Here is an 18,287-nt window from a genome sequence, read left to right on the forward strand (position 1 = left end):
GTCGGCTGCCCCCTGGATGCTTCCAAGGGGCACACAGATAAGGTGGTAAGGGCGCATCTATCTATCTGCTTTCAAAAAATAAGAGGAACTTTAAGCATTTTACCTTCTACATAGTCCAACAGAAATGTGACTGCAAATCACCACCAAGCCACCTCTTAGGCGATGGATATAGTTCACTGAGTTACTTTAAGACCTGGATACAAGGACATCATACCCAGTAAAGATAGTACAGCAACACAATAATGCAGTATATTTCAGTAAAAATAGAATAAATAAAATAAAAATATTTCAAGCTGTATTTAACAGGTTAATTAAAAAAAAAAAAAGGATAAGATACACAAGGCATCGTGAACATGGCTGCCTGTTTACCAAACCACGGATATAAAGAATGCATAGGTAACAAAAGCGTCACAGAGACCTCAGGTAAAACATAGGCATCCTCTCACAGACAAATGCAAACAGACTTCCATACATACTTTTTGGCCATGGCAGAAAGTGTCTGAACATATTGTTTAACATAATTCATTTTACCAAAAAAAAAAAAACCCAAAAAACAAAACAAAAAAAACCCAACCTGCACTTAGTACGCAAAGCTATTCTCTGAACAGAACGTGTGCAGTAAAAGTGTCTCACACATAAGAAGGCTATCCTCCATCTTACTGCATCCTAAAATTGCATATATAAATCAGTTTGCTGCTTAAAGCTAGCTCAGACTTCTTGATCCTGAAAACAAACAAACAAACAAACAAACAAACAAACATATATGCCTTAAAAAATGAAAAGGGTTTGGGTAGAGACTGCCTATAGAAATGCGGATTTCTTCAGAGTTTTGAAGCCAAGTGCCCTAAAACATTCCGCTGCAGAGATCAGAATTAGAGACCGCGATAACGGGATTCTAAACAGTTTTTCTCTGGGCACAATAAGGTTTTCGGTATGCAGAAATGTCTCAGATGGCACCCGTTACTTCAGCTAGTGTGCAAGCCGGCACCGAGGGTAACACCCTCTCTCAAGCAGTGACATCCCTTTTACTGGAACGTTAGGATGCCAGTGGAAAATTCCAGCTTCTCTGCACCCCACTCAGTCGCTCCATCACGTTCTGCAGTGGTTAAGCGCCACCGCCGGGAATGTTCCTACCACAGGTAACAATCTCTGGAAAGTCCGAGATGGGACCAGGCTGCTGAGGACAGACATTCTTCCTCTATGACATATTTAAGGAACACAGTCCTGGACTGAGAAAGGACAACGGGCTTACGGTAAGTGGCCATTTTCCTTAACTCACTGGGGAGTTCTGAGATTGCCTGACAGTATTCCTGTTCACTGTGTGGCCCCAGAGTCCTTTTCGAAGGGTCCTCCTGATTGCACGGAGGAGGCATACGTGGTAAAAGTTTTGAGATGTGGGTCGTGATCCTGGCTCTCATGAACTTTGGTGGCTTCCTAAGTCACTTCGTTAGCATTTGGTGCTCTGTATTCTGACTTCCTCAGCGAGGTCAGTGCCTTTCCTACCATGTAAGGCTCCAATGTGATAAAACTGCAGACCGTTCTGACCGGTACAGAGCAAGGGAAAAAAACCCACAATTTTATAATGATATTAGTTTTGACATTAACAGTAAACACTACTAAGATGGGCCTTTTAAAATAACAATGTAAACAAGAGTCTACATGTGTATATGTTTATGGTTTAGGTTCCTTAGCTACATAAAAGAGAGGCAGGAAGAGGGTATGTGGGAGTCACTATAAGGAAATCCATTATTTTTGCTGATAGGAAAAAATTAAATCTTGAAAATAAAATGGAAAAATAGATGTTTAAAAACACATCTACTAGTCAAGTCTTAACAAACTTCTAACATTAAACACATAAATTCAGGAAAATTACAACTTAAGATTTGTTGCCATGGACAACAGATGATGGACAGACAGCTTCCTGGACAAAGAGCAGAGAAAGGCTGGGGCAGTGGCGGAATCCCAGGAGTGCATTTACCTCCAGGGTGAGAGCTAACAAGAATCTCGGCGGAGATCGAAAATAATGGCGTGTGACAGATATAAATGACATTTCCTCGACTCTAAATTGCATATTAGCTCAGTATCAAACTAAGGATGGAAACGGTAGGAATATTTCATTTTCCAGGTGTGGGTAGAGAATGGCCATAGTACACTTTAATTCTCTAGCTGCATTGTACAATGTAAGGCAGAAGTTTGAAATACGTTCCATCCCAAATGCATCATGACTCTGTAAATCTCTCTTTTAAAATAACCAGTCTGAAAACCATCTGAAAAGAAAGGCCTTTTTTTTTTTTTTGCTTGATTTTAATTCCTCAAATTTAGTTTTCTATCAATTTTAAAGTTCTCCTTTGCCCGGCACCTCAAATAGCTGTAGACGTGAACCTGTGTCCATGTGTCAGAGAGCTCGGTGGCTGGTGTCTGTACCAACGCCAACAGCCGAGTTTTGTCAACCAACAGGCTCAGTGTTATGAAAAACTAAAACCCAAAGGTGTCGCCCCATTGTTACAGCAATTCAGTGGTATCTGTTACTCAGGATCCGAAATCAGGGCAAAGCGCTGAGGGACCCCAAGTTGGCTTGTGACAGATCCGGTCAAGAGGACAGCAAAATGAACTTGGGCACCGTTCGTCCAAGGATGCAGTGTTAGTTGGCTAGGAAGGGTGTGGCCGCATTCTTCTGTGTGTGTGCTCGGAAGTCCTGTTCACAATATTTACAACAAGAAGACGACCTGCTGCTGCTCATGATGTAACTTACAGGAAAGAAAAAAATCATGCTCCTCTTTATATCACATGGTGGCGGCAAGACGAGGTCACATGCTTGTCTAACACTGTCTGGTTAAAGATAAATTCTCTGGAGACAAAGCATCGGCAACCGAGTGGAAGGCCAGGTATCGACTTCTTTAGTGTAGCTACTTGATCCTCAGGTAATGGTGTCAGACCCCTCCAGACCCGGGCTGCTAGGGAGTCTCTGTGACCGGCCGCTTCTGTTTCAAAGTGTCAATGAGAGATAAGACCCCTCGTTTCACATTGGTCGTGACTCTTCGGGTCACTGAATCTGCTGGCGGGGGCGGGGGCCGGACTTTCTGCGAAGGTGGCCTGGCAACCAGGCACTTCTGATACCGCAACTGGAGGGAAAGAGGTAAGGGGCACGTTAGGTGATTTTTCTTCTTGGCTATTGTGCTTGTGACTTACTACCAATATGTCGACTCTCAAAAGTGAATGGCCTGGCTACTGAATATAAATCTAGCTCACCATCACCACTACCAGTACTATTACTACCACCACCACCACGACCTCCGCCACCATTACCACCACCATCACTTAGTACCACCACCACCAGTACCACCATCACCACCACCATCACCACCACTTAGTACCACCAGCACCAGTACCAAAAACACTACCATTATTACCACTATCACTTTCATCTCCACTGCTGCTACCACGACAGCCCCACCTCCACACACACCAATATTGCTACCATGACTACTGTGTGTGGGAAGACAGATCCTGGTCGCTGTCTGTGCGAGGCAAATGCTCTACATCTACAGTCCAGATTCATCTCCTTCTCAGTGTGAGATCATTTGCTCCTCCCACCCTTTCTTCCCACCCATGGCTCACAATCAGCAGCTAACCATATGAAAAGGAGTGTTGACTCAAGTTTTCACCACACAAGTACATGCAGGTGTGTGCTTGTGCTGTGGCACGGGAGAGGGCGCATGCGCATTCCCACTCTATCCCTTGTGAGCCCCAGGTCCTTAGGTTTCTCCAACCTTCCGTTTATTTGATTACAAAGTAGCTGAGAATTATAGCGCAAACCTATAGAAAGCCTAAGATAGGCCTGACAACACACATTTGTCCCTGTTTCCTACTTTAGTAGAAAATATTGTACTGAGATTTCAGTATGTATTTTATGGTCATGTATGAACCCTAATAGAGCTTAAAAATCATCTTCATTAGCATTGGGAAGCATGGGCACAACTAGCTTTCAGAAATACAATAACACAGGCCTGGTGAGTTGGCTCAGCAGGTAAGGGCACTTGGTGTTGACACCTATCAACTCAAGTTTGACCCCAGGAACCCTTGGCAGAGAGAAAGGACTTCCCAGTGCTGCTCATTGACCTTCACATGTGGTGAGTGTACACCTGTACTCCCTCTCTTACACTGTGTACACACACACACACACACAAATATTTAATATACATTAAAAAATATAAAAATATACTAACAAATAAGTAGCCCACTTGCTTTTGTACTAGCTGAAAGTTAAGTAGTCCCTTCAAAGTTGGATGAGGAGGAGCTGCCATGCCATCTCTCTGGTGCACTATGAACCAACCCACAGATGATTCTCAAAAGTCAGGTTCAACGTCAACAGGCTCCTTATAGCCTGTTATATCCGCTTCTCTCTCAAACGCGTGACGAAGCCCACGAAAGGTGGGCGTGAGGTTTCCATGTCCTCTCAGATCGTCAGGCCAGATGAACTGGTTCCTTCAACTCAATCTGGAAGGATGGCTTCCCACAGGTCTGCCCCCTACAAGGGGTCTCACTAAGTCTGTGTCACCAACCACACACTTTGAGACCATGAATTTATCACCACGCAGGTGTGGTGACGATATTGAACCCTGGACTTGAAATTTCAAACAGTGGCTTTGTGGGAATGTACGGAATGAATCAAAATTACGCGTAACTGATGAAATTCATAAAGAAGCCCCCTCTGATCGATTTTCAATTTTACTAAAATGTCTTCACTCGGCCTATACGACACAGCTGCAAATTATGCCTTAAAAGCAAGCGTGTGTCACTGCCGTATCTCGGATCCCAGGAATCCATGTATGAGTGACTGCTCAGGACAGAGAGCGGCGTGAATCTGCATGAAGAAGGGGCTGCACTGGGAGAGCTGGATTCAGAGTGTGGGGGGCCTGGATTGTACGCAAGTGCCTGGTACCACACTGCTGGAGCCACTCCAGCTGGTTGCATTAATAACATTTTTTAATTTAAAAAAAAAAAAAAGTGTTTCCAAGCAGAAAAATGAGTCTGGGAGTTTGGAAAAACAAAACTGCAGCCGCTGGTAAAACTAATTAGCTAACTGTCATTAGCATTTAAAATGTATAATTATGAGTGAAAGCCATTCATTTTAGGCCCAAACCATCTGTTATGCTCCATTTCAATTCTGTAAAATATCTAGGTTTTTGCCTGATTGAAACAGCACTTGTTTATCTCCTGTAGCCCTTCCTCCACCTAACAGTCTACACCTGGTTCCCAGGCTCACCCCAGCGCCTGTGCTCCCTGCTTCTCTCCCCTCAGGCCTGCTCCCTGACACCCAGGCTTAGACTCCCAGATCCACAGCCATGAACCTGGCAGTGGGAAACAGATGGGGTGTGAATTCCAGGTCTCTCTTCTCTCCCTCTCTTCCCCCTCAGGTCAATGATGTCTTAGAGATGAAAAAAAAAAGTGTGTGTATGTGTGAGTGCATTTATGTGTGTCTGTACATGTGTGTATATGTGTGTGTGTGAGTATGGTATGTGTGTATATATATGTATGTATACATGTGTGTATGTGTGTATACGTGTGTGTATGGAGTGTGTGTACATGTGTGTATGTGTGTGTGAGAGTATGGAGTGTGTATATGTGTGTGTGTGTACGTGTGTACGTGTGTGTATGTGTGTAGCTTGTGCCACAGAACACATATAGAAGTCAGAGGACAATTTGTGGGACTTGAGTCTTTTGTAATATGGGCTCAGAGCTCAAAATTAGGTCATTGCTAGGCTTGGTGGCGAGCGCCTTTACCTGCTGAGCCATCTCACTGGCCTTAATGGGCACCCATAAGCCGATCTGCTCTTCCCCTATTCGTTTATCTCTGCCCTCCCTCCACCCATCCCACCCCCACACAAACATTTTACAAATAACCATTCTGACCTTTCGTACTAACACATACACTAAAACACGAATGCCCCCTTTCTTCCTTGGCTGCTTGAGAACTGGTGTCGTGATGAATGCCTCTAAACACCTGACCAACTGTCTACTTCAGAGGAAACAAATGGCCGTCCATGTCCTCCCCCTGGGAAGGCAATGGTAACTAAGCCAGGAATGTAGGAAAAGCAGCCAGGATGTTCAGAACGTACAGGACCACACCAGATGTCACTTCTGTGTCTGGATTCAGAGTCTGGAGGTGGCGCAGCGCCTGGCTTTGGTGTGAGTCATGATTCCTTGAATTATACAGGGAGAAATGAGCCCAGACACAGCCTTGCAAGACACCGAGAAAACACTGAGGGGAGCAGGAGGTGAGAGCGAAGCAGGGGGCACCGCGAAGGCCGCCAGTGGTGCCAGTGGACGAGAGAGGAGGGAAGGCTCTGTAGTGAGCAGTCTGCCAGGGTGGTGCAAACCTTTACAGAAAGGACTGGAAAATTGCAAAAACTTAAAAAAAAACCCAAAAACAAAACACAAATAATACTCCCCCCCCCCCACACACACACTGTAGGCAATAGGTAATTTTCAACGCCACTATGGCCTCATGGAACCACACTATGTTCCGTGTGGTCTGTCATTCACACAAATGTCACGATGGGGCACATGATATATGTGGATTCCCTTAGCACAAGCAAGCGTGCAGCTTGTCCCCATCCTAAAATAACCAGGCTCACAGACCAGCCAGTGTCGTCCCTTAGACAACCCTTGACAGACTTTCTTAGCACTTCCCTCTTTTCAGAGCGCTTCCCTCTCAGTCTAATCCCTTCTCAGTCCAGCGCAGCCTCTTCCTTCTACACTCCTGTGGGATTTTTTGGATTTCGAGTCTTTCCTACTGCATCTGAGCTCCCTGATTCAGGAGTCACACTTGTGCTTTCTAGGGTCTGGCAGCCCATGGACACAGCAGAGGGAACTCTGCCACCCCCATGTCACCTAGTGCTCCATGCCTCCTGCTCATGACCCTTCTTGTCTCTTCAGTCTACACTGGCCTACACTGGTGGGCCCTTGGATTGGTCACTACATCTCAAGCTACTATTTAAACCCACCCTTACTAGGAAAGATCATCAGAAAGATGGATGCTCATCTCTCTCAATGGCCTACTATTTTAAAACCCAAACATGGGTGGCACTTACTTATCGTCCCATCGCTTGGAAGGCTGAGGTATCGGACTGCTGAGTTGGAAGCCAGTCTAGGCTACACAGTGAGTTCTAGGCCAGCCTGGCTACTGTGAGACTTTATCTCAAAATACCAAACCCGAACCCCAAAAGCTCCAAAAGCAAGAAATTGCCAATTCCTACTTCATAGTCTTTTCTGAAGAGAGTCAAACTTCAGTAGTGTTTCACGACAGGGGTCCTGTTTCTCCCACCAGTCCCACGGACCCACACCGCTGTCACAAGATGGTACACTGGGCTCAGGCTCTGATGCCTGCCTTTGTTCTGACCATTCAGGTTTACAGTGTGTGCCATGAAAGGTCCCCAAAGCACATTGGCTCAATGAAGAGATGTTTTTGTCTTAATTGGATTCACTGTGAAGCACTCTAGCCCAGTGGTATGGGGCTGACCCCATCTGCCTCCTACTGATGTTATGTCTACTCTCTTACGTCACAAATAAAGCAAAACCAACTACTGGATAGTGTTGCTGTAAAAAGTAAGGGATAAATAATAAATTGAATAGATAATAATATCGACATGCTGAAAACAACCATAGGAAATGAAAATCAACTTGTTAATTATTATTTTTTAAATCCTGAGTTGAAGGTAGGCTTTGATAACTCACACATGACCAGCATTTCTTGGTCGCATACTAAAATTAATTCGAAGTCTAGAATTGGTGACCCTTAAATCTTACTGGTTCTTTATAGGACCCTGCGTACTGAGATGCGTTCTGCTGGTCATTAGGAGTTCTGCCCACAGAAATTAGAGTGCTATAAAGTCTACATAGTGCATAAAGTGCTATAAAAGGCTTTAGGAGTTATACTTTATCCTCTTAAATAAAGGTTTCTGCTCTTATTTACAGCATGTGGAACAGGCAGGGTAGGGTGGGTTTGGACATACAGGATGGGTTCACTCACCATGCAGGCAGCCTGGACAGCTTCCGACACATTGGCTGCATTAGGCTCACACCAGAACACATGGCACTCAAAGCGCTGGTTCCCAGTGTCCATGATGAAGGCGAATGTGTGGACATCTTTCCCAACGCCCATGAAGGACAGGAACCGAACTCGACACTCCACCAAGACCTCCTCTTCATTCTGTGAGAGACATCGTTCAGCACTGGGAAGCCAGACAGCTGACAGCAAGAACTTCACACCTCAAACACCTCACAGAGCCCAGCCTGGTAGGACCTGCATCTTAATAGAAAGGTGAATCGTGGCTTAAGTGGCCAGAGAAGCCACCACGGGCATTGGTGTCTCCTGGTATCTGGTCTTACTGTAAGTGACACTGCTGGTAGGGAACGGGATGCGTGTCCATCTAGCATATCCCACATCCCCTTCACTATGGGCTTGCTGTCACACAGACTTCTACAAACCACCCAATACAGGTCACCCAGTGGTTCTCTTTGTCTAGCCAAAGATCTCTTTGTCTAGGCAAACCTTGAGGGCCCAGGAGAGAAAGATTCTCAAGTCTCTCTCCAAAGGCTTTTTTTATTCAAGCGAAACAGTGCACCAAATCACATCTAACACCGTGGAGGGCACAATGCTGCCTAATCAACACTTTTGTCTAATTGCCCCCCCCCCCCCCATGTCTCCACACACAAGGTGGGATAAAGATGCGTGTGGAATTCATTTCATAGCTGACACCCACTGCAACAGCCACCGGCAATTTGTGAGTTATTGAGCAGAGCCAGAATACTGGCTTTCAAATCATAACATCCTGACTTGTTAAATATTCAGGGATGAGACACATTCCATAGGCAGACTGCTCCCGTGGGAGAGGTCAGGAGGTTTGGGAAAGAAACGCAGGACTCAGAATCTGGGAGACTGGATGAGGATAAAGAAAAAGAGAGAGAGAGAGAGAGAGCGCTGTAGGAGGGGATACAATCCTGCAGGAGCAGAGAGGCAGGCAGGCTTGGGAGAATTCTGCCCACTGCTACAGAGTGAAGTGGCTTTGGCGGTGACTCGCTGGTGGTAGAAGCCAGGACATGTTTATGACACGGTGCTTCATGCATCTTTATAAAGTAGGCTGGAGTTTGACTGCCTGGCTTTAAAGCTTGGTCCTGGGCCTCTGATCTGATATTAGGCAGGTAAATCTGTTCAGTCACCATGATGGGCTAATCTGGGTTGAGGCTAATGCTGGCCTGTCAGGATGACCAATGGCCTCTTCTCCTTAACTTAAAAATCACTGAGTTCCCTACCAGGAGCAACATTTGTACCCCAGCCCCAGACAGCATATGGCCCAATCTACACCGGAGCCCTAATAACAAAATGCAAATCCAGTAAGCCATGGCTGGTGCTACATCATTACCTTGAACAGTTTCAACCTCTGGGGAAAATGAGGAAGGCAGGATTGGGGCATCAGGATGGAAGGATCCAGGGCCCGAGGAAGGCACAATTAGGTACAGACAAAGCCCCGAGTCTTCTATAACACAGGCCACTTTAATCACGTGGCAGCACAAACCCCAAGAGGTCAAGCTTTGGCTCAGTTTTCGAGTCTTATGAAAAGGCATTGTATCCAAAACCTCCCTGCAGCCCAGGTGAGCCTGTCCCTCCTCCAGCTCCCCACCTTTTCACTGATGACAGTCACAGTGGCGTCGGCCACGTTCATGTTCACTGAAGGCCAGTCCTCCTTGCTGGATGACGTCATGAGATTTTCTATGGCACTGTTCAGGGTGTCCATGCCTACAGATAAAAGGATGATTGAAAATCCACACTCTAATACAGGTCCAGTCTCTACAGGTCCCGTTGCTCGGCAGGTTGGTGTCCCTGGTACCGGGCCACCTTATCACTCTATTCTCGTTTGCTCAGAAGAAAAAAGCCAGCTTTTCTAATAGAGAGTCATGAGTATTTCCAGGGATCCAGTGCATGAGTATGTATTATGTATGTGCATATATGTGGGGGGTGGGGCATGGGTGTGTGAGTGTTTCAGTGGGTCCTGTCTACGAGACCATAACACTCCAACCTGAAACCTGCTCCAAAGACTCCCCCACTTCAGGGTGTTGCCTTTGAAAGCCCAGGGATGAACAGCCAACAGAAGCCAGCATCTACCAGAGTGCCTTCAACATCACATTTGACATTTAGCCAGGTCGAGGTCGACCGTCCCTTTACAGACATACTACATGCTGTTCAGTGGGCTCCTTTGCTAGCCATAGAACAAACGTGTTTAAAGCAAATTAAACCTGTTTATTGTAGTGTGTGTGTGTGTGTGTGTGTGTGTGTGGTGGGGCACATGACATAGCATGTGTATGTATGTCAGAGGACAACTTTTGAGAGTTTTCTTCTTCTACCATTTGGGGTCGGAGGGTTGAACTCATGCTGGCAGGCTTGGCAGCAATCTCCTTTACCCACTTAGCCATCTTGTCTGCCCAGAAGTTTATTGGGATGTAACTCACATGGCGTTCACTCTTTGTAAAGCATGCGTTCCACTCAATGGTTTTCAAGAACTCAGTGCAGTCACCGGATCAACGTCAGAATATTTTCATCAGCCCTGTTAACTTTTAGGGGCCACTCTCCATGTTCCGCATAGTCTAACCTCAAAGCAACGCTGTACTATCACGCCGTACTATCTCTAGAGACATACCCATCCTTAGCATTTCATGTTAAGAGTCCCCCACAGGGGACTTTTTTTTTTAAAAGGGTGACTTATTTCATTTATCTCAATGTTTTCAAGGGTCATGCATGCTGTGGCATGTTTCAGTAATTTAAAACTTTTTTCCCTTGCCATATAAAATTCCATTCTATGAAAGTGTTAATTTCCTTGTTCATTAGTCAGGCAATGGCACTGGGAACGTCTTTACTTTCCAGACTGTCACGAATGATGCTACTATGAAGGTTTTTGTTTTGAGGGGGATGATGCTTCTACTTTTCTTGGGTAGGGACAGAACTGCTGGGTCAAAGGTTACGACCTTTAACCCTTTGCTGCTGGGCTGCTTCCCAGAGATCCTTTTGCTTTATCCCCAGTGGAGCTCGGGGCTCTGATTTCTCCGTGGCTCTTCTAGGCGGGAAGACACTAGAGCTCCCAGCCTTGTGAGCTTGAGCAAACGGAGCAACTTGGTTCCTGCCTCTGGGACGGGACCTGAACACTGGAGATGCCACTTCTGAGTCCTAGTGTACAGACACGGGGGCCCCATCTGTTTTTCCTTCTTGTCCCTAGTTGGTAAGGACGGAGGCAGAAGCCTGGCCCAAAGCTAGAGGGACAGCAGAGCATTCTATAGTCTGGGGCTGCTCATTTCTGGAATGATGGGAAAACAGGAAAGTCAAACCAGTTCCCTTAGAGTCGCTATGTATGTTGGGATCATACGTCGAATCAGGCTAGCTTTTTCTCCATTACTCATGTGATCATGACAATTATGTGTCCAGATGGTGATACGGCAGAGGCATGAATCCAGACGTGGTGAGGAATGGTACAGTGGCCTCGACCTCACGGGAGAATAAATGGCTCTCCTATTTGGAAGGCTTGCAAAGGTTTACCTACCGACAGGTCTGTCTACAGGTAACATGCCCAGGTACTGCACGTGGAACTTCTGTACCAGCTCCGTCTTTGGTGTTGGAAAATCTACTACAGGGAACAAAGCAGTGTGATTCTCAGTGGTTCAGGAGACAATGAAAACCAGCAGCACCCTTGGCATCTGCACTCCCAGATGGCCACCCAGACCAGGATGTCTTATTCCCGGACGTTCTGTAAGGGCAGCATTTCTCACCTCCAGATGGAGGGTCCTGTCAGTCTAAACCCTCCCCGACCTCTCTTTCCTGGTGAAATGCTTTTGGAAGGCTAAGATCAGGTACACTAGCTCAGTCTTTGGTGTGCTAAGGGAACAGCTTTTTGTGCCCTGTTCCTTGGGTGTGTCTGGTGCCCAAAGAAAGTTTAATCACCAAGGGTACAATCAAAGACATGTGAGAAATAATCGAGCTATGAACCTACATACTTTTAAACTAGTGAATTCTTACCATGAGTTAAAACAAACAAACAAACAAACAAACAAAGCAGGAAAAACTCCACTGACAATAGTATTTAATTTGTTCAACAGAAACACAAAACAAATGCCTTTTGTGTTTAACACTACTGACAAAAGTGACTCTCTGTTCTTGGGAGGGCCTGGAGCACAAAGCTTCCCTCACCACTACCCAGAAAGGGCCTCATCTTGTAGCATCCAGGCTGGCTCTTGCTCCTGCTCCTACCTCCCAAATCCTAGAGAATGGATTCTAGGTTGGGGGCCACCATGCCTAATTTTAAGGCATATTTTTATTTTATACGTATGAAACATCTGCTAGTTGGCCTATGTGTACCATGGGCACTCGGTGACTGTGGAAGCCAGAGGAGGGCAATAGATGCCCTACATATTGGAGCTCCAGGAGAGCAGCCACGTGGGTGCCGAGAGTGGAAACTGGGTATCCTGTAAGAGTAGCTGGAGCCATCTCTCCAGCTCTTGAAACACCAATGGAGCTGCACAACCCTGCTGCCTTGTCAGGCTGACCAGAGCTGCAGAGAAGGAACAGGAGGGGGAGAGGGAGGGGGAGGGGGAGGGGGAGGAAGAGGAGAAAGAGTAGGTAGAGGAGGAGGGGGTAGGGGAAGGAGGAAGAGGAAGATCGGGGGAGGAAGAGTCACTGTAGACATACCTTGCAAAGGGACATCGAGACTCATATTGGTCCTCTCCTGTAAGGAGCTGCAGGCCAGCGCTTTGGCATTCTTCCGTTCAGCCATAATCTAGACATCAAATGAAAGTGTAGCTTAGGTTCACTGTTACAGACCCCATGTCACCAGCCAGTCCTGCCAGGAAAGTGCTGGAGTTGATTCCACTGGGGTTTAAAGTAGTTTTCCTTCCTGCCTCCTTCCCCTGCCATCTGCATTCTACACTGCCTTCCACTTCACTGGTCTCCCTTCCCAGGAAACAGAGCATCTCCTTAGAGCAACAGCTCTCTTAAGTGCTTAGGAGTTCCTTCTCCCATCTGCTGGTTCTCCCTTTTGCTGAGAACAGTCCAGCAGGTGCCTTGTGGGGACACCCGACCCTTCTGGCTCCTGTACTCAGGGAGCAGAGAGTAACACACTTTCCTGCTGCTGCCCCATGTTGACTTTTGACACTCTTTCCACTGGTTCAAATCCTACCACTGCCCTTACTGGCTGTGACTTTGCATAAGTAAGCTTCCCTTCTGGGTCTTGTTCCCTTCTCTGAATTTATGTCGAAGTGCAGTTGTGTGGCTTAAATGAGTATTAAAGGAATCCTGAGGGCTCAGAGATGTTGGCCGCAGCCGTCGTTATTCTCCGAGTCTTCCAGGCAGTCCCTCTTCTGTGAGGGACACTAATGGTCACTGTGTGCAGACATCGTACTCTTTGTTCTTGGTCTCTACCAGAGAGTTACGCGGTGGTGCGGATTTGGGAATTGAAAGAAGCCTGGTCACCAGCTGCCCTGCAAGGAACCCACTTTTAATCCTAGTCCAAGGTTTTTATCGCAAGGCTGGGAAGTCCTTTCTCTAGGTATGCAACCTCGAGGTGATCTGGCATCCATAGGAAGAAAGCATAAGTTACCACAAATACTCCACCATTAGTGAGGGACTCAGACATCCCAGGAGGTAAGTGGTTACCAGCGCTGTTACCAGTGCCCTGGACTTAGAAGGACCACTACACATTAATGACTTGGGCTGAGCACCATCTGCCTGCTGTTTCCCGAGTCTGACCTCACAGGCAGCAGCTATCCTGTCCTCCCGATTGGCTTATCTGCTCAGGTGGTAAGAGGAAACAGGGAGGGAGGCTGTCCCTGTCCTGACCCATCTTACCTTGGAACAGATTTCGTGGAGACTTGTGGCAATGGCTTTTGCTGGTGTGTCACATCGAAACACATGGCATTTCAGAATCCTTGTGTCCTTGTCTCTCGCCACGTAAGCAAAGTCCCTGGGCAAAGAACATTCACCAGGGTATTAGGAAAAGGAGCCGTCCACCAACACACTCTCTCTAGCTGTGGACGTTAACTGAGCTCAAAGCCAACGGGTCAGTGGTGAACTGTGGATGCAGGTTAAAAACAGAACCCCAAAAAACGTCAGCAGCTATGGACGGCAGAAGCAGAGACCAGTGGCTGTTAGGGATGGGTGGCTGCATGGCATGACGGGGCCTTCTAAACCTAGGCTCTTGAACTTTGCGGTGGGGGACAATGCAGAGTAAACATGGAATTCTGCAGAAAGCGGCTGTCACAGATAGGACGGTGAGACAATGAACATGGAACTGGGGAGATGTGAACTGCAGAACGATACAATGGCAAACAGCTCGGCAGCAGAAGTGTAACAATGGGATGTGATGTGTGCATGTGTGCACGGAGGATGGGCCAGCCCCACAGCTGCCTGAGAACGCTGATGGGCCCTCAGAGGGAACACTGGAGCACACAGATCCTGTGGCTGGAATACTACCAAAGGCATGTGACTTTGCCGAACAGCCACACTTCAGCCTCGGGGGCAAGGTTGGCCTCTTGTGTTATATATCTGGTTTGCTCCAGCAAGTGGCCCACGTGCTGGGTGACTGTATGTTCTTACTGATACCCACTGTGACATGACTTGGCTTCTGAACAACCATGCCACACAATTAAGTTTCTTGCTGCTATTAATGGAGACAGTGGTTCTCCAGAGTCAAATATCTCACTGTATAGCCCAGGCTGGCCCTTAGAGCTCCAATCTTCTTGTCTAATTTTTCAAGTTCTGAGGCTGCAGGCACGAATTGCACACACAGCAATTAAATTTATTTTTATATTATTTGTCTTCCTCTCTAGTTTTTAAAAAATCTTTAAAGATATATTCTATTTTTAATTATATGTACATGTGTGCGCAGGTTCCCCCCACCCCCCAGGCCAGAGGCGTCAGAGCTCCCTGAAGTTGGAGTTGCAGTTGTCGTGAGCTGGGTGCTGGGAACCCAGCTCGGGTCCTCTATAAGAGCAGCATACACTCTTAACTGCTGAGCCACTTCCCCAGCCCCTGTACGTGGGTTTCTGCCACATGGTCTTGTGACATGGCCACAAAATAATAGCAGTTCTCTTGTTTCCACCTCCCCAAGTGCTGGGATAAAAGGTGTGAGCTATCCTGCAGGTGAAATTACTTCTCTTAATATAAGAATGGGTGCTGCTGTTTTCATGGCTGACCTCAAGAAGCTCTAGCCAGAAGTGTGGTACGAGGGTGAAGGAAGGGTGGCAAGCTAGAGGGGTTGGCGAGAGAAGCCTAACTCCTTGCCTGTGTGCCACGGGAAGCCTTCGAGTTGGTTCTGAACACCGCCTCCAGGCTACGCCATCCCTGCCTACCTCACAGGTTCTACCCTCACCTGCCCTCAGCATCTGACCTAAGTGCCTTCTGCTCCTTCAGGGGCCGTCTCTGCTGGCATCTCCTATGCTGAAATCACATGTTCCCTGTTTGCAGCCAGAGTCCTGTACCTGATTCCAATATTATGGCTTAACTCATCACCTGGACATCTCCTGAATCCCTTGGTCCCATGCAGCCCGATGCAATGGTCTGAAATCTACAGTACTCAGCATTCTAGCAAGTTCTTTTTTTTTTTTTAATTAAAATTTTTAACTAAATGTATTTTTATTAGATATTTTCTTTTTTTCTTTTTTTCTTTTTTGGTTTTTCGAGACAGGGTTTCTCTGTATAGCCCTGGCTGTCCTGGAACTCACTTTGTAGACCAGGCTGGCCTCGAACTCAGAAATCCGCCTGCCTCTGCCTCCCGAGTGCTGGGATTAAAGGCATGCGCCACCACGCCCGGCCTAGATATTTTCTTTATTTACATTTCAAATGCTATCCCAAAAGTCCCCTATACCCTCTCCCCGCCCTGCTCCCCTACCCACTCATTCCCACTTCTTGGCCCTGGTGTTCCCCTGTACTGGGGCATATAAAGTTTGCAAGACCAAGGGGTCTCTCTTCCCAATGATGGCCGACTAGGCCATCTTCTGCTACATATGCAGCTAGAGACAAGAGCTCTGGGGGTACTGATTAGTTCATGTTGTTGTTTCACCTATAGGGTTGCAGACCCCTTCAGCTCCTTGGGTACTTTCTCTAGTTCCTCCATTGGGGGCCCTGTGTTCCATCCTATTGATGACTGTGAGCATCCATTTCTATATTTGCCAGGCACTGGCATAGCCTCACAAGAGACAGCTATATCAGGGTCCTTTCTGCAAAATCTTTCTGGCATATGTAATAGTGTCTGCGTTTGGTAGCTGATTATGGGATGGACCTATCCCTGCCTTTGTTTACCCTGCCTTTACTCTATTGCCATGGCTGGGCTCAGCAGTGCCCCCTCCAGGTTCTGTATCCTGCACTTGCCAGTGAGCATCCTGCAAGTCTCTGAAGCTCTGTGAAGGTGCTTTCTGCCTTATTCCCAGTGCCTAGTCTTGGTTTGACCATAACAGGAATTTGTAATGTTTGTGGACTGAGGCACACACAGGTCTGTTCCACATGTCCGTAGTGCCTATTGGGAATGGTGGTGTTTACCCGGAGGTGGGAACAGATACTATGGCACTGGGTGAAGGAAGGGTCTAGGAAAGGCGTTTGCAGGGGTGGGTAGACTTGGAGAGGCAAGCATGTTCTTTCTCCACATTGTTCCAAAGCCTTTACATCCTACTCTTCAGTGCTATAAAGGAAACACACGACCTAAAAAAGCAACAGTTCCCTTCTGGAGACTGCTCAAGGGAAGCCCTGTACTTGGCTGCCTCCCCCAGCTCCTGCATTCCCAGATGGTTGGTACAGGAAGGCAGACAATGTCTCACAACTGTTCTCCTTCTAACTCCCAGGTCTGGCTGCTGTGCTTCTGAGGCCAAATCTCTTCAGGTGCCCTGGGATCACGCACACAAAGTGCAAGCATCCTTGTCTGGATTTTAAGAGATGTGGAATGACTGTGCCATCTTTTCCACATCATTCTTTCTTTCAAGGTCTCCCCTCTCTCTGCTGAAGGAGAGGGTTCGCATGATTCTGTGCTGTGGTATCTTCCCTCATTTGGTGACCCTCGGCCCTTCCTGCACTGTCCAGAGCTCAATCTACCCAGTACACCTTCCTGAGGACTGCCTGGCTCTCTGGCCCACAATGCCTTGCTTGTTTAAATCCTGTCAGTATGCAAGTTCTGCTTGCCACACCATCTCTTTTGTAGAAATGCACAGTTCCCCTCTGTGTCTGTCCTCTCTAAGGAACAGGAAGGAACACTGAGTAACATATCGTGCAGGCAAACTAGCTTCAGGTTCATTCCCGGTTCTGCTTAGCCAATATCCCTAACCCACAAATCTTCAAGCCAGAACTTTCTGGAAGTGGAAAAATCTACACCATGAAACTTTTCTTTCTTTCTTTCTTTCTTTCTTTCTTTCTTTCTTTCTTTCTTTCTTTTTCTTTTTCTTTTCTTTTTTTTTTTTTTTAAAGACAGGGTTTCTCTGTGTAGCCCTGGTCATCTTAGAACTCACTGTGTTGACCAGGCTGATCCCGAACTCACAGAGATCTACCTGCCCCTCCCTCCCATGTGCTGGGATTCAAATTGTGTGTCACCAGTACCCAGCCATGGAACTTTTTGAATGAAATTATCAAAATGGTGTTGAGGTTGCTTTCAGCTTATGTGAACAAGGAGTACACAAAGTAGAAATAATGGTCTCATCAAGTAGATGCACGCATTCCAAACCCACAAATCCTTCTGGCCTTGGGGAAGCATATTAGACCTGTGTGACCCCCCCAGACCTGGATATTAACCCCATCTTTATGTGTAGGCAGAGACGTTTATTTCAGCACTACATTATCACTCTCTGATGGAAGCATCTAAGATCCAGCGTCCTCTCCCTGTTGGATAATGGCTGGCAGGAAGCATACTGTCCCAGGGTTACTAGGGAGGACACACCTGGACCACTAACCACTCATCAGTTCTCCCAAACATGAGCTTTGTGCTGCCTGCTCTTTTGTGTGTGACCTCACAGGCATGATTTAAAAAAATCGTTATTAATCTTCATTTCCTTTCGGCTCAGGGGAAGGGGACGAACGCCTAGGGGCAATGGTCTGGAATCTACATTTTCCCAAAGGAAAAGGTTGCAGCCTTGGGGTTTATGGGAGAGGGCTTCTCACAAATTTTGAGTAGCCTATCTCTTCCTAGACAGATAATGGACAGCAGAGATATCCCAGTGAGAGCCATGTGTGAGAGTGCTCACTGACCCTGAGGAGGCTTCGTCGGCCT

General features: G+C 46.9%; 1 protein-coding gene across 11 annotated transcripts in view; it reads right to left on the reverse strand.

Moving 5' to 3' along the window:
- Positions 1-2,282: 2,282 nt before the first annotated feature.
- Apbb2 (amyloid beta precursor protein binding family B member 2) overlaps positions 2,283-18,287 on the reverse strand; it is a 326,097-nt gene continuing 310,092 nt past the window's right edge. For 9 of the 11 annotated variants that reach the window (XM_029477235.2, XM_085836739.1, XM_021162014.3 and 6 more), the window contains 6 exons: positions 13,889-14,003; positions 12,734-12,821; positions 11,592-11,675; positions 9,684-9,799; positions 8,033-8,212; positions 2,283-3,122 (listed from right to left, as the gene is read on the reverse strand). In XM_029477235.2, coding sequence (XP_029333095.1) covers positions 2,955-3,122; positions 8,033-8,212; positions 9,684-9,799; positions 11,592-11,675; positions 12,734-12,821; positions 13,889-14,003 — 751 coding nt within the window. In that variant the 3' untranslated portion in view covers positions 2,283-2,954. The remainder of the gene's footprint in view (positions 3,123-8,032; positions 8,213-9,683; positions 9,800-11,591; positions 11,676-12,733; positions 12,822-13,888; positions 14,004-18,287) is intronic. The other 2 variants (XM_021162015.3, XM_029477232.2) reach the window with 1 other exon arrangement.

The sequence above is a fragment of the Mus caroli genome, unplaced genomic scaffold (assembly GCF_978045245.1).
Source record: "Mus caroli unplaced genomic scaffold, Mus_caroli_1 scaffold_4, whole genome shotgun sequence".
In the NCBI taxonomy this organism is placed as follows: Eukaryota; Metazoa; Chordata; class Mammalia; order Rodentia; family Muridae; genus Mus; species Mus caroli.